Source organism: Danio rerio, chromosome 16 (genome assembly GCF_052040795.2).
Source record: "Danio rerio strain M-AB ecotype USA chromosome 16, GRCz13ab, whole genome shotgun sequence".
In the NCBI taxonomy this organism is placed as follows: Eukaryota; Metazoa; Chordata; class Actinopteri; order Cypriniformes; family Danionidae; genus Danio; species Danio rerio.
This window is the reverse complement of record NC_141036.1, coordinates 60,306,511-60,330,323: the sequence shown is the minus strand read 5'-3', so window position 1 is coordinate 60,330,323 and position 23,813 is coordinate 60,306,511. Positions and strand designations below refer to the sequence as shown.

The 23,813-nt window shown below is 30.8% G+C and overlaps 1 protein-coding gene across 4 annotated transcripts in view; it reads right to left on the bottom strand.

Annotated features, from left to right (window-relative positions):
• ncoa7a (nuclear receptor coactivator 7a) overlaps positions 1-23,813 on the bottom strand; it is a 62,490-nt gene that overhangs the window by 3,045 nt on the left and 35,632 nt on the right. The window contains exons 1-7 of one of the 4 annotated variants that reach the window (XM_087286304.1): positions 20,619-20,671; positions 14,087-14,230; positions 6,985-7,141; positions 4,694-4,819; positions 2,823-2,975; positions 1,929-2,024; positions 1,021-1,094 (exon numbers count right to left, since the gene is read on the bottom strand). In XM_087286304.1, the coding sequence (XP_087142430.1) occupies positions 1,021-1,094; positions 1,929-2,024; positions 2,823-2,972 (320 nt within the window). In that variant the 5' untranslated portion in view covers positions 2,973-2,975; positions 4,694-4,819; positions 6,985-7,141; positions 14,087-14,230; positions 20,619-20,671. Of the gene's footprint in view, positions 1-1,020; positions 1,095-1,928; positions 2,025-2,822; positions 2,976-4,693; positions 4,820-4,905; positions 5,926-6,984; positions 7,142-13,971; positions 14,064-14,086; positions 14,231-20,618; positions 20,672-23,813 lie in introns of those variants that run through there. The other 3 variants (XM_087286303.1, NM_001326597.1, XM_087286302.1) reach the window with 3 other exon arrangements.

Below are 23,813 nucleotides of genomic sequence, written 5' to 3'. Positions count from 1 at the left end.
CATTTAATGTGTATTAATATAATATAATAACACAGCAGCTTTCATGCAAAATACTTAACAGACTATTTAAATATAGAAAAAAAGCTGAAATTAATAAATTATGTGTTGCTTGTTGAATTAAAATGCATTATGTTGTATTCTGAGGCTTTATTAGTCAGCTGTGTGTCCTCCTCAAACTGCTGTAGCTCTAGTTTCTTCCACATCTCCTTCTGTTGTGCTCTGATGTAATTTTTGACTGTTATAGCTGGGAAATAACTCTAATCATTCAGCGGAGTGATAAGGAGCTGTAAAAACCTGCCGGAACTACTTTAGCTTGACAATAAATGCTCATCAGCCAATCAGAATCAAGCATTCAGCAGCCATGTGGGATAAATGTTATCAATTATAAACTTTAACAGCAGTCTGGCAGTCGGTGAACCACAACGGATTCTGAGAAAAGAGGAAGCTGTTTTACTCTACTATGCGCAGCTTCCTCTTTATAGATGTGGAAGTGTGATACGGATTAAGAAAACGTTTGCTTATCCTTTTTATTTCTTCAATGAAGGACAATATCAGCAGCTTCTGCTTTATGTATTGCGTAAAGAGGCTGTTCTACGCCGATATTGATTTTTCTTTTTATAAATGTTGTGTTCATTTAGATTTTTAACTTGTTGGTTTAAAAACAATAATTATAATAATAATAATAATGTTTTTAAGCTTATTTACTTTTTATTAAATCTCATTTGGTCCATTGAGGTAAATTAAATTAAAAGAACAAATACTAAAAATGTTTATTTAACTGCAATATCTCTTATTTGTATAACACTTTCCAGCACTTTATACACAGTGTGCATGTTATCACATTACAATCAAAATCAGAAAGAATAAGAGTGTTAACCTGACGATATACAATATATAGTGTGCTTTTCAAAGAGGTGATGTATGTGTATAATACATTTTTAATATAGTAAAAGAGTGAGCTATATAGTGAAACTTAATTAACTGCTATGATTTTACATTAATGAGTGATAATGAACTCACCCTCCGCCACCCATCTGCAGCGAGTCCAGAAATCCTCTCACGAAATAAGAGTTTTCTCCAGTCCAGCGGAAGACCTGCACATACACACACACACATTAGTGATCAGACACATACACACACATGTAGTCTATTTATAGTATGATTTTGTTAACATAAAAGTAATCTTACTGTTACCACAAAACTAATCTAAATGTAATTCAAAAGTTGTCCAAATACAATACCACAAAAGTAATATAAACGTAATCCACAAGTAGTCAGAAATCAGTCAAATTGATAATATAAAAGTAATCTAAATTTAATCTACAAGTAGTCAGATTATGTTACCTAAAAATGATGAAATGTTAGCATAAAAGTCATCTAAATGTAATCCACAAGTAGTCGAAATGATAATATAAAAGTAATCTAAATGTAATCTACAAGTAGTCAGATTATGGCACTTTAAAATGATGAAACGTTAGGATAAAAGTAATCTAAATTTAACCTACAAGTAGTCGGATTATATTACTTTAAAATGATGAAATGTTAGTATAAAAGTAATCTAAATGTAATCCACTAGTCAGATATGAGTCGAAATGATAATATAAAAGTAATCTAAATGTAATCCACAAGTAGTCTAAATGACAATATAAAAGTAATCTAAATGTAATCCACAAGTAGTCAGATTATGGTACTTTAAAATTATGAAACGTTAGTATAAAAGTAATCTAAATGTAATCCACAAGTATTCGAAATGATAATACAAAAGTATTCTAAATGTAATCCACAAGTAGTCAGATTATGTTACTATGAAATGAATCGAAATGTTAACGTAAAAGTAATATAAATGTAATCTAAAAGTAAATGTAATCCAGTTCAGATGACACAGCAGATCAGATAAACAGATCTTCAGCATGTCTTCATCCTCATACCTGAAACTCTGGACTGAAGCTGTAGAGAAAGGTTTCTCCTGTCCCGTAACAGTAGCTGCTGACTCTGAAAGGGTCTGAGGAAAACGCCCCAAAAACCTGAGGAAAAACACAATCTCGGTAAATCTGATGAACATGGCAGGGTATTATTTCATGCAAATTACTGCGAAATGCAAAATATCATGCAAAATAGTACTGCATTTGTGTTTTACCTTCAAAACCAGAATGAAAAGCATGCTTTGTAACTGTATTTCGCTTACATTTGTTCGTTTATTTTCTGTTTCCATGTTCTTATATTTAATTATTTCAGTTTTCAATTAGTTTTTTTCAGATCATCATGTAAAAATTTAAACAAATGAATTAATTAATCAACATATTTAAAAACTAAGTAATTTTAAATGTTAATTATGTCAATTTTTTTTAGTTATTCAAAATAATTTCTAGTCAGTTTATTTGATGTTGTTTGAGATGAGATTTTAAACATTCAAGGCATTTAATTTGACTTTATATACACACACACACACACACACACACACACACACACACACACACATATATATATACATATATATCAATATATATATATATATATATATATATATATATATATATATATATATATATATATATATATATATATATATATATATATATATATATCAGTTAACATATTTATATAAATCATTTATCTAAATGTAAAACAATTAAAAACTGATTTTATTCTAGACAAAATAAAACAAATAAGACTTTTTACAGAAGAACAAATATTAGAGGAAATACTGTGTGCAATTCCTGAAACTGATAAGCATCATTTGGCAAATATTTGAATGAAAAAAAATTCACAGGGGGCGAAAAATTAGACTTTAACTGTATATGCAGTCTTTATGTGTGTCTCACCTGTCCATCTGTGTCTCTGATCACCATCAGTACGGGTCTGTCCAGCTCCGCCATCTGTCTGTACAGTGTTCTCAGACTGGTGCCGTGCACTGCTGTACTGTATACCAGCTTCCACTGATTACCCTGAGCCCGCGCCGGGATATGGCTCATCAGCTGCACACACAGACACACACACATTAGTGATCAGAAACACGCACACACCCATGTAGTCCATGCATAGTCCGATTGTGTTACCAGAAAAGTAATCTAAATGTAATCAAAAGTAATCAGTTTATGTTAACACAAAAGTAATCTAAATGTAATTCAAAAGTAGTCCGATTATGTTACCATAAAAGTAATCTAAATGTAATCCAAAAACAAGCCATATTACAAATAATGAATCAAAATGTAACCACAAAAGTAATCTAAACGTAATCCAAACATAGTACGTTTGTGACCACAAAAGTAATCAAAATGTAATCCAAAAGTAGTCAGATTAGGTTACCATAAAAGTAACCTAAATGTAATTTAAAAATAGTCTGAATACATTACCATAAAATTATTAAAATGTTACTACAAATGTAGTCAGACTATCTTACCATATAAAATCTAAATGTTAACATAAAAGAAGTCTGATAATGTTACCATAAAATTAATGATAAATTTTACCGCAAAGGTAATCTAAGTGTAACCAAAAAAAGGTCATATTACGTTCTCAAAAAGTGAATCAAAATGGTACCACAAAAGTAATCTAAACTTAATTCAAAAGTAATCAGTTTATGTTAGCACAAAAGTAATCTAAATGTAATCCAAAAATAGTCAGATTATGTTAGCATAAAAGTAATCTAAATGTAACCCACTAGTAATCAGTTTATGTTACTACAAAAGTAATCTAAATGTAATCCAAAAGTAGTCAGATTAAGTTACCATAAAAGTAATCTAAATGTAATCGAAAAATAGTCTGATTACATTACCAAAAAATTATTTAAATGTTACCACAAAAGTCATCTTTATTTAACCCAAATTATTCAGATTATGCTACCATATAAAATCTAAATGTAACATAAAAGTAATCTAAATGTAATCAAAAAGTAGTCAGATAATGCTACCATGAAATTAATGAAAAATCCTACCACAAAAGTAATCTTAATGTAGCCTAAAAGTAGTCAGATTACATTTCCATAACATTTATCTAAACTTAAATTTCAACAATATTTCATTATTTCTTTGTTTCTCTTGAAAATTGCTTTTTAAAAAATAATAAAATTCAATATTTAATATTTTTCCCTAACATATACATTTGGATGTACTAATTTTGGTCGGTTATTATAAGTTAGATAATCTCCAGATTTGTCTTCAGTACTAACTAATCTAATGTATATGCACAGATATAATATTGTGGAGTATCCTATTGAAAATATTAATCAAAATGAGAGATTTGATAGGGGTGAACTTATATTTGTTGAGTGCTGTATTTATTTATTTATTTAGTTAATTATTTATTCATTTATTTAATTATTATTTTATTCATTTATTCGTTTATTTATTTATTAATTTATTCACTTATTTATTTATTTATTTATTTATTTATTCATTTACTTGCTTATTAGTTTAATTATTTATTCATTTATTCGCTTATTTATTTAATTATTTATTCATTTATTCGCTTATTCATTTATTTATTTATTCACTTATTTATTTAAATATTTATTCATTTATTCACTTATCTTATTCATTTTTTCGTTTATTTATTTATTTATTTATTTATTTATTTATCTATTTATTTATTTATATGACCTAGTCTGTCTTTATATTATCCTTGCAGACAATCACACATTAAATAATTGTATTTAATTATTTGATAAATAAATTAATAAATCTCTGGCTCTGACCTGCTCCAGGTGAAGCTCCTTTAAGATCTGACTGTGGTTTATTAACACCGGCAGCAGATCATCAGACTCAGAATCAGCAGAACTGCAGACGCTGGTGCGGCGCTTCTGCTGCTTCACAGACACAATCTGCAGGAAAACACACACACACACACACAATCATCAGTCAATAATCAATAATACATGCACTCTGCTGAGTTCTCCACGCTTCACACCTCCACAAAGGGCCCGTCGGAGCCATTGGCGAAGTAGAGGATCTGAACGCTCTGCTGTTTCCTCATGCTGCTGTGTGTGTAGAGTCTGAACTGTGCGCTCAGATCAGTGTGTTTATCTAGCGTGGCCCTCACACAAGCACACACACACCTCTCTCTTTTCCAAAGCACTTTCGTTTTTCAGAAAAAGCCACTCAAAAGAGGAAGAGCTGCCAAATATGGTCAGACAGGACGTTTCTGTCTGCGGCAGAGTTTAGTTTCCCGCCTTCACTCACAGACTGTTTTCTCTCCTGTGTTCAGACAGGCGCTTCAGGCTCCCCCGGACAAAAACCAGCAGACTGAGCAACAGCTTTTCCCCAGAGCTGTCTCCCTCTTCAACTCTGCCCCTCAATGACTCTTTTGCCCCCCAATACACCCCCCACTCTCCTCTAACTTAAACTCCTCACAGTCACTGCACTGTTTAACATTTGCACATTTAATAATTGCACATATTCACTGCACTGCATTGCACTGATTCACTTAATTGAACTGTACATAGCCACAGCACATGGACATCTGTGATTATGTACACACCCACTGTGCATATACATCATGTTTATTTATCTGCACACTTCTGATTATTAATATCAACCAGTACATATATTCATATATTGTAAATCTGTTCATAGCTAATCCAACCTGTATATAATGTTGATCGTACATCCATCTGTAAATATCACCATAGTTTCTCTATAACTGCACTTTATAACTGATACCTGCATCCTGCACTTGCTGCTATTACTGCTTACTGCTTACTTACTGCTGGTTACACCTAAACTGCATTTTGTTGCCTTGTACTTGTACATGTGTAATGACAATAAAGTTAAGTCTAATCTAATGAAGATCATTTCTGTTGCTTTTTTAATTAATAAAAACTTGATAGTTCCACAGCATTTCACTTCAGCTCTTCAGAAGACAGCAGCTTCATTCTTCACATTACGCCACTTCAAGGTGAAAATAGGAGCATTTAATAAGCTTAATTCACTTCACAGAAATTATTCAAAATCCCTTAAAATAATTAGGCAATCACATTTTATAGGAGCTCTTTCTTTTTATATCTTTTTCTTATATTAGAATGCTGTTATTTATACTTTTATTTTTCTTTACTTTACTAATATATTCGAAATATATATATATATATATATATATATATAAATAGACGCATGACTTAAAACAAAACTATTAGTGCTCCTGTGAAATTGTAATTATTTTTCAATATTTCTCAAGTCATGTTTATTTTATATTATTTATTAAAATTTCTTTGTCAAATTAGTTTTGTAGAATTTTAGCAAGAAAAAAACTGTGATTAAAATGTGCACTGTAAAATAGAAACTAATATACAGCATTACTGCCAATTTTGACAGCCAGTAATACTGTAAACATTACTGCAATTATTTACAATGTGTGACATTGATAGTGAGCTCTTTTTTCTTATATTTGTGTGGTGTTATTTATACTTTTATTCTTCTTTACTAATATTCTACAGTATATTTATATATATATATGCATGACTGAAGACAACATTATAAGTGCTCCCGTGGAATTGTAATTATTTAAAAATATTTCTTAAATTACGTTTTTTGTTTAAACATTTTTAGATATTAGCTTCAGTAAATTTCTTTATTAAATCTTTTTGAAAAATTTTAGCAGGAACAAATGTGTGAAATCTGATTATAAATGTGTGATTATAAATGCGTGAATATGAAGCTGCACAGTAAAAAATTGCTGTAAAATTTGAAGTATATCACTGTTAATTTTGGTTGCCAGTAATACTGCACTCTCCAAAAAATGCTTTTCTTACTTAGATACATAGATCTTGTTTCTAGTCCTAATATCTAAAAATTCCTACATTAAGAAGCCTTTTCTAGATTGAGCTACATTGTCTTGTTTTAAGAAACTGAGTTGCAGTTTGAAAGGCATCCACTCCATATAACATATGCTGGAATAGTTAAGTGGATTAGTTAGTGGTTCATTGCGCTGTGGTGAGCCCTGATGAATAAAGGGACTAAGCTGAAGGAAAATGAATGACTATTGCCAGCGCACCTGCCAGTTTTCAGGGGGAGAATCCTTGAGCAGCGAGCCGATCACACTCAGAGCGTCGGGATGAACCTGCAGAAACTCCTGCTGCTTTCTGCTGTGTTTGTGACTGTAGATGTTTTCTGGAGACCACTCCACGAAAAACGTGTAGAGATGATCCACCCTGCAGGAAACCAGAACACACGCTTCAGGATTATACAATACACATGCAGGAAATCATACAGTACACAAACTGACACTATATAATATAATATAATATAATATAATATAATATAATATAATATAATATAATATAATATAATAAAATATAATATAATATAATATAATATAATATAATATAATAAAATAAAATATAATATAATAAATATAATATAATATAATATAATATAATATAATATAATATAATAGAATATAATATAAAATAATATAATATAATATAAAATAATATAATATAATAAAATATAATATAATAAATATAATATAATATAATATAATACAATATAATATAATATAAAATAATATAATATAATATAATATAATATAATATAATATAATATAATATAATATAATATAATATAATATAATATAATATAATCTAAAATAAAATAATATAATATAATAAAACATAATATAATAAAACATAATATAATATAATATAATATAATATAATATAATATAATATAATATAATATAATATAATATAATATAATATAATATAATATAATATAATATAATATAAAATAATATAATATAATATAATATAATATAATATAATAAAACATAATATAATAAAACATAATATAATATAATATAATATAATATAATATAATATAATATAATATAATAAAACATAATATAATATAATATAATATAATATAATATAATATAAAATAATATAATATAATTTAATAAAATATAATATAATATAATAAATATAATATAAAATAATATAATATAATATAATAAAACATAATATAATATAATATAATAAAACATAATATAATATAATATAATATAATATAATATAATATAATATAATATAATATAAAATAATATAATATAATATAATATAATAAAACATAATATAATATAATATAATAAAACATAATATAATATAATATAATATAATATAATATAATATAATATAATATATTATATAAAAACTAAAATGTAATATAATATATAATAAAAAATTTATAATAAAGTATAATATTGTATAATAAAAATATTATATAATATAATATAAACAATATTATATAAATATAATAGAAATAGTCCTATACTGTAAAAATGTCCCTAATTGAGCAGTTTTCTGTATTTTGTGTCTGATATTTTTTTGTTTCCTCATTTATTTCTGCTTCTGAATGTCATTATGGGATCTTGATATTTTTTGAACAACTTTTAGCCTTGAAGAGTGTGTAAGAGTGTGTTTTCTGCACGTGTGTAATAGTGTGCAGTGCTGTATTGTGTGTGTTTGTGTTGTGTATTACACTACAGAAACCCTGCACACAACCTGCAGCACATTCATTCTTATTCTTATTCTCTTATTCTCTAATTATTTCTCAACATATTATTTTTTACACATAATATTGATACTTAAATGTCAGTAAAAGTCACTTTTTTTAAACTATAGAGTTGAATATTCAACATCAGAAGTGGACAGAGCAGAAATTACCATCCCATAATGCAGTTCACCAGCACACATAAACACAAAACACAAAAGACATGTGTTTTGAAATGCACTGAATCTGATGTATTTGCTGAACACTGCTACTGCAAGTTCCAACTCATGCTTTACAGTAAGCGTCAGACTTCAGTTGTGCAATAAAAAGTCCTCCTGCTGCCCAGACATGCTCAACAGAGATATTAATCACCTTTCCTGAAGATTAACGGAAGGTTTTTCCTTCCTCATGATGTAAAATGATTCCTTCCACTGTGTGGGAAAACACAACTGAAGCCTCCAGAGGAGAAAAAAGAGACTAATTCTGAATTTACCAGCTGATTTTTTTGGACTGAAGTGACATTTACATTAGAAAAGAGCAGCTGAAGACAGATATCATTACAAATCAAAATGCACTTAAATCAAAGCAAGTGAGCACATATCCAAAATGTGATGCATGCAAATATATGCAAATGAAATATACTGTATGCCATACATAGTTTTAATAGTTTATATTTGGATTTCGCACACAATATATGAATATATTCAATATATATATATATATATATATATATATATATATATATATATATATATATATATATATATATATATATATATATATATATATATATATATATATATATATTTAAATATAGCTTTGATTACATTTTTCCAACCAATTTGCATTACAAATAAGCAAATACACACACACACACACACACACACACACACACACAGTATTTTTGAACATAAGCACCATTTTGAGGCATGTCCTGTTTCACATTTTTAATTTCTATTTCTTCTGAGAATCCAACAAGAGCCACATATTGATGATTACTGTTATGACAGCTGTTTTAGCATTATGCTGAGATTGAATTGCCTCTTGTTACAGTTATGAACAGTTTGACAAGCAGCAAATGTTCATGGGCCAGTGACATGACCTCACCGAAAGGGTCTACATTCGTATAAATTCCAACGGCTGGAAAAAGAAATGAGCTGGTCAGAATGATGCGATATTTCAGAATACATGTTGAATGATGTAAATTTTACACTTGTTAAATGCAAATATGAACTCGTGTGTGATATATGTAGTTTGCATATTTTCCACATTTCTATATGGGATATGATTTCAATTCATTTTAAATCAATTTCAAGTGCATTTTCTTTTATCTAAATATATAATCACTAACAATGAACGGATCATTTCTAAAGTAAAAGTCACTTTCTAAAGTAAAAGTCACTTATTTCTTTGTGGTATAATACCGCTGTGAACAGAATTACACTGGTCACCATTGCACCAAATGACTAACTTTGGGATTCTTACATTATTTATACAGTACTAAATCAAATATTTAGATCATCTAATTGTGGACTTTTATTATATTCTCAAGCAGAATAATGAGAATTATTATGAACTATTAGAAAATAACTCCAGAATTAGCTTTTTTCTTGATGAATTTGATGATACTTATTTTAAATCAATAGTTCAGTCCCTCTTCCTCAAATTAATCTCAAATACAGCTTAATTCTATGATAAAAATTCATGTTTTCATGTTACTTCAACTTGTTTTAATTACATTAATTAGGTTTCAACTATTAGTTTTATGCTATACAAAGCTTAACTTAATATTTATAAACTTAATATTATATATAAACACAAATTCAATCAAATAATAATAATAACACAATGCAATAATACAGTTCACACAAATACAACATGATAATAAATTACATCAGATTTTTTTTGTACAGCAAAAAATGAATCAGTTATTAAATATGCATGTTTTATATAAACATTACATTTATAATAAAAAAAATTAATAATCCACTTTTTAAGAGACTTTTGTGATGCTGAGTTGCCTTGTCTATTTTTGACCCAACATTGGGTTACAATGTTCAATTCAAATTAAATTACGTTTAATTAAAATAAACGTTTGAACCCACTGTGATTAAATTGTCACTTTTTAACCCAATGGTTAGGTTTGACTATGTTGGGTTAAACCAACCCAACTTTTTTTTTAGAGAGATTTATTTTTGCTTTTGCCTAATATTATTGGAATATTAAGATGAAGATTTCACTGGAGATGTTTTGTAGATCTACCATAAATACATATTTTACAGTCATGTACTAAAATAAAAGTAAAAGTAATTTGGGTTAAATGAACAAACCCAACAGTTGGGTTAAAAAGTGTCATTTTAAATAAAAAAATGAACCCAGTCGTTGGGTTTGTCCATATCTGAGCCCATATTATGGTACAGCAGAGCACATATTAGTAGGATTAGTCATCAGGAGGAACAGAAAGTCATACACACTTTCATTTATGCCAAAATCATCAGAATATGAAATAAAGATGATGATTTATGAAGATATTTGTACTCATCATATATTAAATCTCAATTTTTAATGAGAAATATCATGCAATACTAAACTCAAAAAATTAATAAAATACTGGGTTGTCATAACCCAATGTTGGGTCAAATATGGACAAACCCAACAGCTGGGTTATTCTTTTTTTTTTTTTTCAATTAAATTAAAATAACACTTTTCAACCCAAAACATTTGTCCATAATTGACCCAGTGTTGGGTGCAAAGAATCATCAGAATATTAATAAAGAACATTTGTCATCAGAATTCTACTGTAGGCATATTAAATCTTCATTTCTCCTTCATTCATTGCTGCAGTCAGACATTCACTAGTTGATTTTTTAGGTGATTTATTTAATAATTTAATTTTTGTTCTCACAAATTCCAGATATTCAAATGGTGTAATTAAATTATTAAATAATAAAACATACTTAATATTATAGTTTGAACAAATCATGCATCAATGCATTCTAAAAGAACTCTGGGTTGTTTTAACCCAACATTGGGTCAAATATGGACAAACCAAACAGTTAAATACATTTTTCTCAATGATAGTGAAATCACCCAAATAGCTTTTACACCAAAACTCATCAGAATATTAGGATAATTTGGTAAATCTGAAGAAATTTAGTAAATCTGCTACCATAAATAGACATTTTACAGTCATGTACTGCAATATTGGTCAACATAACATGAGTGAAATGAACAAACCCAACAGTTGTGTTAAAAAAATTGTAATTGAAAATAATAAATGACAAATAAAAATTGTAGTAAAAGTATCATGGGTGAAATGAACAAACCCAACAGTTGGATTAAAAAGTGTCATTTAAATTTAATTGATTAAAATGAACTCATTGGGTTTGTCCATATTTGACCCAACACTGAGTAACAGCAGAGTGCATATTAGTAGGATTGGTCATCGGGAGGAGTAGAAAATCATACACTTTTTAATTTATGCCAACAATCATCAGAATATGAAATAAAGATGATGATTTATGAAGATATTTTGTACTCAGCATATATTAAAACTCAATGTCTAATGAGAAATATGCCTTGGTTAACTCTAACAATAACATTTTAAAACATATTTAAAAATGCTGGGTTGTCATAACTCAAAGCTGGGTCAATAATGAACAAACCCAACAGCTGGGTTATTTTCTTTCAATTAAATTAAAATGACACTTTTTAACCCAAATATTTTTCCACATTTGACCCAGTGTTGGGTTATAGAAAGTAATAAATTTTTACTTTATGCCAAAATCATCATATTATTAAATAGAGATCATGCTTTATGAAATATGCCACTGTAGATATATCAAAACTCAGTTATTCATTGCTGCAGTAAGACATTACTTTGTTGAATTTATTTAACATTCAGATTTATTTTGCACTCTCAAACTATCAGTAGTTATAATTATTTTAACAAATCACACATCAACACACTCTTAAAAATTGCTGGGCTGTTTTAACCCAACACTGAGTCAAATATGAACTAACCCAACAGTTGCGCCTATATTTTCAGTTAAATGTAATTGTCACTTTGGTTGGGTTTGTGCATATTGTCCAGCTTTGTGTTGGGTTACAGAGAGGGATCACTTTTCTTTCAAGCCAACAATCATCAGAATATTAATAAAGATTGTTAAAGATTAATAAAGAGAACTTCACTTGCATTCATTGCTGCAGTAATTGTTGAATTTAAAGGCAGTTTTCTTTTGTTCAATATTTCTATTATTTTGCACTTGTATATTGAAGACTTTCTAATAGTCGTGTATTGTATTAAAACTTAGTCAAAGCTTGCTCCAAGATTATTGGTTTACCTCTGCGGAGTCTAGCAGAGTTACATGAACAGCAAATGTTAAGGAAAACTCAAAGTGTGATAAGAGACGACTCCCATCCTCTGAAGCCTTCTTTTATTCTGTTGCCCTCTGGAAGAAGGTTTAGAAGCATCGAATGCTCTAATAACAGGTATACATTTACCTTTCTTCCTGAAGCAATGAGGCTTTACAACCTTACATTTTAGCAAGATTTAAATGTAACATTTTTATTTTGAATATATGGGTCTTTCCTGTGTTTTTGGTTCTATTTATGAAGTTATTATGAAGCATGTCCGATTGTGTTTTTAATACTGTTTGTAAGTGATTTGTCTCTTTTTGTATTTGTTGTATCACGAAATGCTACTCCCCTAATCTAACAGGCCCTGGTGGGATTAATAAAGTAGTTAAACTTAAACATAATTATTGGTCTAACAAACAATACATCAATGCACTCTGAAAACATTTTTAACCCAACATTGGGTCAAATATAGACAATATAGATGGGTTTATTTTTATCATTTAGATTTCAATGAGACGTTTTAAACGTATTTATTTTTTAAACATTATTAAATTTAAATAGAACCTTGTCAAACTGGGTTAATGTTGGGTTAATTTTTCAATTAAATTAAAACAAATTTGTGCATATTTGACCCAGTGTTGGGTCACAGAGTGTGACTAATTTTTCTTTCAAGGTAAAGAATATGAGAATATTATTAAAGATCGTGTTCCAGAAAGACATTTAGTAAATTCGCCACTGTAAATACACTAAAACTTAATGTTTTGATAAGTAATTTGCATATAATTTGTTGAATTTAAAGCTGATTATTTCAATATTTAGATTGATTTTTGCTTTTTTCCAACAGTTGTATATTGTATTATTGTTTTAAATCATGCATCAGTGCACTCTAAAAAATGCTGGGTTGTTTTAACACAACATTGGTTAAAATATTGACAAACCCAACAGCTGGGTCATTTTTATTAATTCAATTGAAACACCACATTTTAAACCAATGCTTGTCTATATTTGACCCATGCAATGTTGTGGTAAATGATCATTTTTAATCAATCTTTTAAATAATTATTAAACAGAATCCCGTCTCAAACTGAAGACTGGAACAGAAGAGGTAACTCTGTAAGTGTGCGGTACTCACTCTCCAACACTGTACGCTACACCCATGATGAAGATGCTGAAGGCTGTAGAGCTGTATATCCACACACACTCTCTCTCTCACACATACACTCACACACACTCCTGCAGTTTTATACCTGCATCCGAGCTGAGATAAGCTGCTTTTCCACAAAACCCTCCCCAAAGGTCCTTCAAGGCCAGTCAATGGAGTTTCACAACTGGGTTACGGAGGCGGTCACTCATTAACCCAGCAGAGTCTGGTCACGGTGGACATCTGAAGACTGAGATAAAGAGCTATTAAAGTAGAAGCGCACGCTCAGCTTTATATTCAAGCATTCAAGCAGTTTTCTGTGCTTGCAGAGTGACACACATACAGCACTCGCTCATCTCAGCGCCGGAGGGATTTTACTTTACAGGTTTACATTCAACTCTAAGCAGATTTTTGGATTTGTTCATGTTTGACCCAAAAATAATTTTAACTTTAAAAGTTTGATTTTTTTTGCACCCTCAGATTTTCAAATGTAATCAGCCCAACTGTTGAGTTTGTCCATGTTTGACCCAACATTACAACAAAATACTAAAATGTTTTTAAATGTGGAATTTGAGTCATAAAAAAGTCATAATATTGAGAAAATCAGCTTTAAAGTTAATTAAGTTCTTAAATTAAGCAAGAGTTACATTTTTTACATTAAATAATAAATTATAATGAGATTAATTTAGTACAGCTGTTGGGTTTGTTCATGTTTGACCATCAAAAACTGCATTTTTAAAAGTGTAAGAGCTTCATCTGATCAACTTTCCAGCTGATTTCCTCAATATTTAGACTAGTTTTTCAGATTTTACATTTTGCTGCATGCAGAGTGAAACACATACACTGTAAAAATAATACCCTATATCTACTTAATAAAACTGAGGCAACAGATTACAAGCAATATTATTATTTAATTCAACAAATATGGATTGATTATCAACTAATCAAATTGGCTTATTTAAAATTCGTGATTTAAAATAAGTAACTGCGAACAGTACTTAAAATAATTAGCAAATTGTAACCAAAATGATTGGTTTAATTATTGTTCTGTGGAACAGAAACTGATTGTGAATTTAAAAATGCTCATTTTAATCAATATTTTCTCTTCTTTAAATTATTCAAAAATAATAGCTAAATTCTTATGATAAAATTGATTAGATTTTATTACATACATTTTTAAGTAATTTCAAAGCAAAAAATGGCCTAAAAACAGGAAATTAATTTTATTAAATGGTGTACATATTAAATTAAATGAAATATACAAGGCCACAGAATGACTTTTTACAGTGTAACGCACTCGCTCATCTCAGCGCCGCGCTGATTTTACTTTACAGGTTTACATTCGATTCTAAGTAGATTTTTGGATTTTTCCATATTTGACCCAATAAACTCCTTTGTTCAACTTTAAAAGTTGTTTTTTCCCCCCTCAGATTCCAGATTTGCAAATGTTGGGTTTGTCCATGTTTGACCCAACATTACAAAACTTGTTAAAAGAATATTTGGTGAAGATAATTGAACTATTTTTAAATTTGGAATGTGAAAAAGTCATAATATTGAGAAAATCAGTTAATTAAAGTTAATTAAGTCCTTAAAATCTTACTTTTTTTTTTTTTTTACAATAAATTCATGAATAAAAATGAAATTATTTAGTACAACTGTTGGGTTTGTCCATGTTTGACCCCCGAAAACTGCATTTTTAGAAATGTTAAAGTTGAATTTGTTCAGCTTTAAAGCTGGTTTTCTCACTATTTAGATTTGTTTTTCAGATTTTACATTTTGTTGACCCAGCAGTTGGGTTTGTCCATATTTGACCCCACATTGGGTTACAAAACTCACATTTTTTACACTGACAGATTTTCCTTTTATGACAAAAAAATCCTTAGAATATTAAGTGTGCTGTGTTAACCCAACATTGGGTTAAATATGGACAAACCCAATCATTGGGTTACAAAACCAGTACATTTTTTACCCTGACAGATTTTCCTTTTATGACAAAAAATCATTAAAATATTAAGCAACGATGAGCGACACTGTAGTTCAGTGGTGTCGCACTGTGGCCTCACTGCAAGAAGGTCACTGGTTTGAGTCCTGTCCGGGTCAGCTGGTGTTTCTGTGTGGAGTTTGCATGTTCTCCCAGTGTTGGCTTGGGTTTCCTCCAGGTGCTCCTGTTTCCCCCACAGTCCAAACACATGCGCTATAGGGGGATTGATGAACTAAGTTGGCTGTATTGTATGAGTGTGTGTGTGTGTGTGTTAATTTGGGTGTTTCCCAGTACTGGGTTGCCGCTGGAAGGACATCCACAGTGTAAAACATATACTAGAACAGTTGGTGGTTCATTCCACTGTGGCGACTTGTAATACCTAAGGGACTAAGCTGAAGGAAAATTTCATTTGTCCATATTTGACCACAAAAACTGTAAGAGCTCCATTTGTTCAGCTTTAAAGCTGATTTTCTCTATATTTAGATTTGTTTTTCAGATTTCATATTTTGTGGACACAACAGTAGGGTTTGTGCATATTTGACCCCACATTGACAAAAAAAATCGTTAAAATTTTAAGCAACGATGGGCAACACTGTGGCCTCATCTCAAGAAGGTCGCTGGTTTGAACCTCCGGGTGCTCCGGTTTCCCCCACAGTCCAAACACATGCGCTATAGAGGAACTGATAAACTACATTGGCCTTAGAGTATGAGAGTGAATGGGTGTTTCCCATTACTGGGTTGCTGCTGGAAGGACATTCACAGTGTAAAGCATATACTAGAACAGTTGGTGGTTCATTCCGCTGTGGCGACTCCTAATAACTAAGGGACTAAGCTGAAGGAAAATGAATGACTGAAATTATTATTTTTTTAAACATTTGTCCATGTTTGACCACCAAAACTGCATTTTTAAAAGTGTAAGAGCTCCATTTGTTGAGCTTTAAAGCTGATTTTCTCAGTATTTAGATTAGGTTTTCAGATTTCACATTTTGTTGGCCCAACAGTTGGGTTTGTCTATATTTGACCCCACATTGGGTTACAAAACTCACATTTTTTACACTGACAGATTTTCCTTTTATGACAAAAAAATCCTTAGAATATTAAGTGTGCTGTGTTAACCCAACATTGGGTTAAATATGGACAAACCCAATCATTGGGTCAATGTTTGCAGTGAAATTTAAATTAATATTTCATTTTTACCCTTGTTAGGTTACACCAACCCAGTATTAGTTTACTAGTCATCAATAATGAAATGATTATAATTCAGTAAATGTCCTTCTGTAAATGTATTGTCCATTAGTGATGTGCATTACTGACAACTTCATTAGTTCATCTATAAAGCTGATTTTCTCAACATTTAGATTTGTGAATCCTGGATTAGCTGTATATTCAATTCAGTTCAATTCAAGTTTATTTGCATAGCGCTTTTCACTATAATTATATTCCAAAACTGTCTAATCAAAAGGTGCACATTATTATTACATAATTACGCTCAAAATCAGGAAGAGTTCAGCTGTTGAGCATACGCTGGTTACAGCGCTCAGCATAACTAAGTACACCCCATTTTGGAGATGAGTATGTTCCTCCATTTCTCAGTGAATATAGGCAGTGTATTTTGGTGCATTTAAACCAAACAGATTTATTAAGCAGATTTATTTATTACAATAAGATTTTAGTCACCAAACATATTTAGAAATTGAAAGACAATACAATAAAACTCAAGCAAAATATTGAAAACATTATTTACAATCTACAATATTTCTACTAAATTGTTAATTGTTTTGCTTGTCTTGATTTTTCCTCTTTCTTAAATTGATATTTAATATTTTTCTGTAACATATAAATGTGGCTGTACTTGTGTTTGGAGCGTTATCGCAAGTTATTTTGTTAGAAAAGCTCCAGATTTGGCTTCACTGCTGACTAATCTAATGTATATGCACAAATATAATATAGGGCTTCCTATTAATATGCATATAAAAGAGAGATTAGTGAGGGGTGAACAGTACTCATATATGCTGAGGGCTCTATATCCATAGTCAATAGTATTCACCAAATACTAATATACACATAATAAACCACTAGTTAACAGAAAGATTAGTTATTTAGCACTCAAATGATGCATACCTGTAAATCTCACATACACACACAAAATCTGTAAGGTCATATGTGCTCTAAAAACATGTTTACCTAACATTTTGGCTAAAAAACGTCCAATTCTAATGTTGAACATCTGAACAGCAGCTATTAAAACAGACTGAGCTTTATAAACTGTTTAAAAAAAGAAACACTGAAGCAACCAATATTCACTGCTCAGAGCTTACGGCAGCTGTCTGTGCACGTGCAGCACTCGCTCATTGATCTGGAAATAAAAGATTTTCAGATTAGCCGTTTTAAAACAAACAAAAGAGCGAAATAAAGGAGGTAAAGTGATGCAGAAATCTATCAGGCGCCAGTAAATGAGTGACTGGTGGAGGGATTGCTGTGCAGGTTTTCTTGAACTGAAGATAAAGATGCAAAACAACGTCATGAGAAACGGCCAAACGCATGCTCAGATTCAGCTACAGGTTTAAGCTGTTATTAAAAACTATTTTAAAAAAAGTATTTTCTATTGGACTATTGGATATTACAGTAATACATATTGAAAATCATAGGCACAAAGAAAATCATAGGCAGGCATTAATATTTAAATACTAATTATAATTTAATGTTATAATTAGAAACAACAGATTTTTTTCCTTTGAATTTTGAAAACATAAATATAAATGACATGTCAAAAATAAAATTAAACATCATAAAGTGAATAAAACTAAAAGTTGTAATTAAAACAATTTTTCAGAATGATGTAAATTATAATTAAATTATAAATAATTGAAATGACAAAAATAAATACCAAATTAATTTAGTGACTACAAAACCTACTAGTGAACAACTTTTCCATTTAAAACTAATTTAAACTATTTAACTATTAGTTATAATTAAAATAACAGAAGTTTAATTTTTCTAAATTTTGGAAATAAATAAATATTAATTAAACGGCAATGGCAAGTTAAAAAAAATCATAAGCAAGCATTAATATTTATTTGAATTAAAAGTAGTAATTAAAAACAATTAGGTAAAAAAGTATTTTCAGAATAATATAAATTATAAAATATTTAAAAATTTAAATAAGCAAATAAATTTAATAAAATAAATAAATACAGAAATAAACAGATAAATAAAATAGTAAATAAAGTTAATAAAAATAAATAAATAAATAAAATAATAAATAATAAAGTAAATAAATAAATAAAATAATAAATAATAAAGTAAATCAATAAATAAAATAATAAATAATAAAGTAAATCAATAAATAAAATAATAAATAATAAAGTAAATCAATAAATAAAATAATAAAATAATAAAGCAAATAATAAATAAATAAATAAATAAATAAAGTAAATAAACAAACAAATTAAATAATAAATTAATAAAGTAAATAAATAAAACAATAATAAATCAATAAAATAATAAATAAATAAATACATAAATAAAATTACAAATAAATAAATAAAATAACAAACAAATAAATAAATAAATGAAATAATAAAAAATTTATTAAATAATGAAAAAGAATATTAATAATAAAATAAATAAATAATAAAACAATAAAAAATAAAATAAATTAATTTACTAGACTCACTAGTAAAATTTGCAATTAAAAACAAATGATCCTTTTCAGAATCATGGATCAAGACAAAAGCGCGCACACACCGGCACTCAGGAAAACCCTGAACTTTCCTTTGGTTGAAACTTTGCAAACCCACAGCCTTCAGGTTTCCCCTGTGGCGTGTTTTTCAGCACTACTGGAGGATTCTGCACGCATACGCACACACACACACACACACACACACACACACTGTACTGAGATCAAACATAGCAGCTCTGACTGATAATACCATTCTGTCAGTGTTTGAGTGTATGTTTTCTTTGTGTGTGTGTGTGTGTGTGTGTGTGTGTGTGTGTGTGTGTGTGTGTGTGTGTGTGTGTGTGTGTGTGTGTATGTGTGGGTTTGTGACTGTGTTTTTTCAGTGTTTGTGTATTTTTGTGTTTTCTTAGTGCGTGTGTATGTGTGTTTTCTCTTTCACATTACTTCTCCTAGAAGGTAACTCAGTGACATATTTATAATTTTTTAATTTTAATAAGTGACTATAGACTGTAATACTTTACCCCATACTAATGAAAGACAGCAGTGCTCCACACATCAGCAAATGTACACTATACTGTGTGTACAGCACACTATTGAGTGCCCTTGACCTCATACTGCACTTCCTATCAGCTCACTGTTCCTCCTTCCTTACTTTAATCTGTTTTAGTGTAAATCTACAGGTAAAGCAGAGAGAAGGACACACACACACACACACTATAATCTGCATTTATGAGCAGCAGAGATTCAGAATCAGAGTCTGAATGTGACTCAATTAACTAAAGGAGAGAAAATATGAAGAAACTGATCTGTTTAACACGAGCTGTCAGTAGCCTGAATTACATTTATGCACAAAACTGCAATATTGCAGCAAACATCTGCGAGCAAAGCAGCCTTTCTATTCAATGAGAAACTAAAAGAGAGCGTCTGTGAGAAATCACATCACACACACACTGCGCATGTGCAGAGTTTACTCACTAAATCCCTTGAACACTCTTGTCCTTTACGCACTGAAACTCCTCCAGATTGCTTCAATCTTCTGCACTGTTGAAGGTGAAATCTCCTCGTGTCCTCCTCTCTTTCTCTGAGGAACATTGTGTTTACACATTTCACTCATTTTCTCTCCTATTTGTAGGCGAACTAGCGATCCTCGGTTAGTGGTGGACTGGGGCAAAAATTCAGCCCTGGCACTGTAGCCACACCAGCCCACATTACCACACCGACACAGCCCCACTCACAGACACACACATCCACTACGCATAGTGGTGTACAGATGGTGAAATAATATAAGCAGTACCATATTTAATAGATATGTAAACACATTGGGCCCTATCATACACCTGGCGCAGTGTGGCGCAAGGCGTGGCGCAGTAGTCTTTTGGTAGTTTCAGCTTGGCGCAAGAGTGGTTTTGAGGCGTTGCGCTACGCTGTTTAAATAGCAAATGCATTAGCGCTCATATGTGCGCACATAGGCTTTCTGGTCTAAAAAGGAAGGCGTTCTGAGGCGGACCGCTGGCGCGTTGCTATTTTCAGAAACTATAATAGATTTTTCATTAGACCAAAACTAACCCGGTCTAAACTCCAGCGCAGAGTTACGCCTCGCTTACACACTGCTTAATACACACAAGAGAGCAATAGGCAAATATCTTTACATATGAAAACATGTAAATATTAAGGATATATATAGGATATAATAAGAATATATAGGATATAAATATAAAGGATTAAAATATTACAAAACATTATTTTCTAGCCGACATAAATATGACAAATCACTGCTTTTGTGTCTTCTTCATCTCGGGAGGCTTTTTCAGTTCATTCATGACAATTTGCTTTTGTATAATGTTATTATTATTAGCAGTATTATTTATTATATCCATATTTATATTTGTTTTATTAAAAACAAGCTTAGATTTGTCCACCTGCAGGTTTTAGACCATATGGGGCGCAGCATGTGTTTTAGGATATAACTCAGGTTTTTGAGCACACTTCATTATTATTGTTCATTTATTCGTTTGCTGGAAATTAGAACTGAATTTAGAAATAGCTTTGAAACGAATATTTGTGCTTAACAAACGCAATTAATTATTTATAGGCTAATTGATGTCTGTGTGTAAAGGTTTCCCTATCCAAGAGCGAAAGTGAAAGTGATCCATCATCTCTCATTCTCACGCAGTAGATGCTCTGTTTAACAGTTTTCTCTTTAAAAGCTGTGAACTGTTTGCTTGTGAAATGCTCATTTTTTCCACTTAGACTTACTTTGCGTCCTGTAAATAGCGAATGCGCTCTTGGCGTGACGCAGCTGGCTCTTAAAGGGAATGGGAGATGAGACTGGTTTATTCTCAAAACACACCTATAACTCATTAAGAAAATAAACTCAACCCTTTTAGCCCATGCGCCACGGCGCAAGGCAGATTTCCCGTCCTTAAATTAGCAAAAATGTGTAACCCTGAAAGCATTTGCGCCCTGCGTTTTGCGCACGGACCGTCAAAATAGAGCCCTTAATATATGTGACTGGAATAAAAACAACCCATTTATAACAATTTTTTATATGCATTGATTTTCTTGTCTGCAAAACGAACCGACAACTTATCCAGCATATGTTTTAAGAAACACTCATTTACACACATTCAAACAATTTAGCCTACCCAATTCCCCTATAGCGCATGTGTTTGGACTTGAGGGGGAAACCAGAGCACGCAGAGAAAACCCACGTCAACACGGGGAGAACATGCAAACTCCACACAGAAACACCAACTGACCCAGCCGGGACTCAAACCAGGACCTTCTTGCTGTAAGGCAACATTGCTACCCACTGCGCCTCCGCGTTGCCCCCTTTTTTGCTTTCTCTGAGCTTTTCGGCACTGCCTTTCCTTTTTTTACGGTCCATCTCTGACAATTAGCTTGTGTTGCACTGTTTGTTTGACATTCTTGCCAGATTTTGATTATGTCTGCGTAACCTCTGACTAGGTTGGACTGGGTCGGCCCATCTCGAAACCAGCCGTCCGTTGCTGATTGGGCCAAATACTTTACATTTATTATTATTATTACTATTATCATCATCATATTCACATCTTGGAAGAGATACATGCTGTCTGCATGTAAAACGATACATAAAAAAAAATGATTTAATAATAAAAAATTTAATCTGACTGGCCCAAAGTTAAAAAATGTTCCGGCCCTTCTGGGATTTCTGTACTTCCGTATTGGCTTCACGAGGGAGAGCGGGATGTTGTCGCTTGGTGCAAATGTTGAAGATATTTTGTTTGTTTATTTTCTGTAATGTAGTTTCGAGGGTCATTTTCAGCTAGTTTTGGGCTTTTTGTTATATTGCTTTCTTTTATTTGGCGCCACTTAAAATGTTTGCTGTTTGACTTTTTACTTTTATATATAAATGCACTTATTTTTGCAGTATTTGGTTGTCGTTTTGCTGTTTTGCCACCAACTCATTACAAACTTAATCCCATCAAATGTCACCTCTTTAACCCCTAGAGCTAAACTTTAAAGGGTCACGAAGCACCAGAACACATGTGTTGAGCTGTTGAGTGGTATATGTGTCCCACACTGCTATAAACACTATTAGGACACCTATATTTCACAAAAAGTGTAAATTGGTTGTTTTTGCGTTATTTCAAGCAAATTCGTACTTCCGGTTTGAAACGAATTTTTGAAGCTGCGTCACGGTCATGAGATAATAGTGTGTATTCCAGCGTGCAGACTGGACGCCTGTGCCAGAGTGTGTCTTATTACATCTTACAGTGTGCTGCATTAATGCATGAGTAAAGCTTGGTTCTAACCAATCAGCGCGCTCTATTGTGCAACTTCATTAATATTCATTACTGTCACAGTGTTTAGACGACAGAGACGCCACGTTGTGTTGGCAAAACAAGCGTGAAGTGTTGCTTTTATAGTTTGCTGCAGTTAAGTTTTGTTTTCATTTTCTCTCTGTGAGAGCTCAGCTGGATCACGTGTGGATTAACAGTGTACGCGACGCTCGACAACAATAACTTACGTGTCTAAGGAGGATTATTGTTTACCTGAGAGCTGTTCTCATCTGCAAACGCTGAGATCCGGATTTGCTTGTAGTATTTTCTCCATAAAGACGCGGCTCTAGTTGCTGGTGATTGTTCTGTCTCTACAGATTTGGTAAGTGAGCGACCAGTGCTCTTTGTT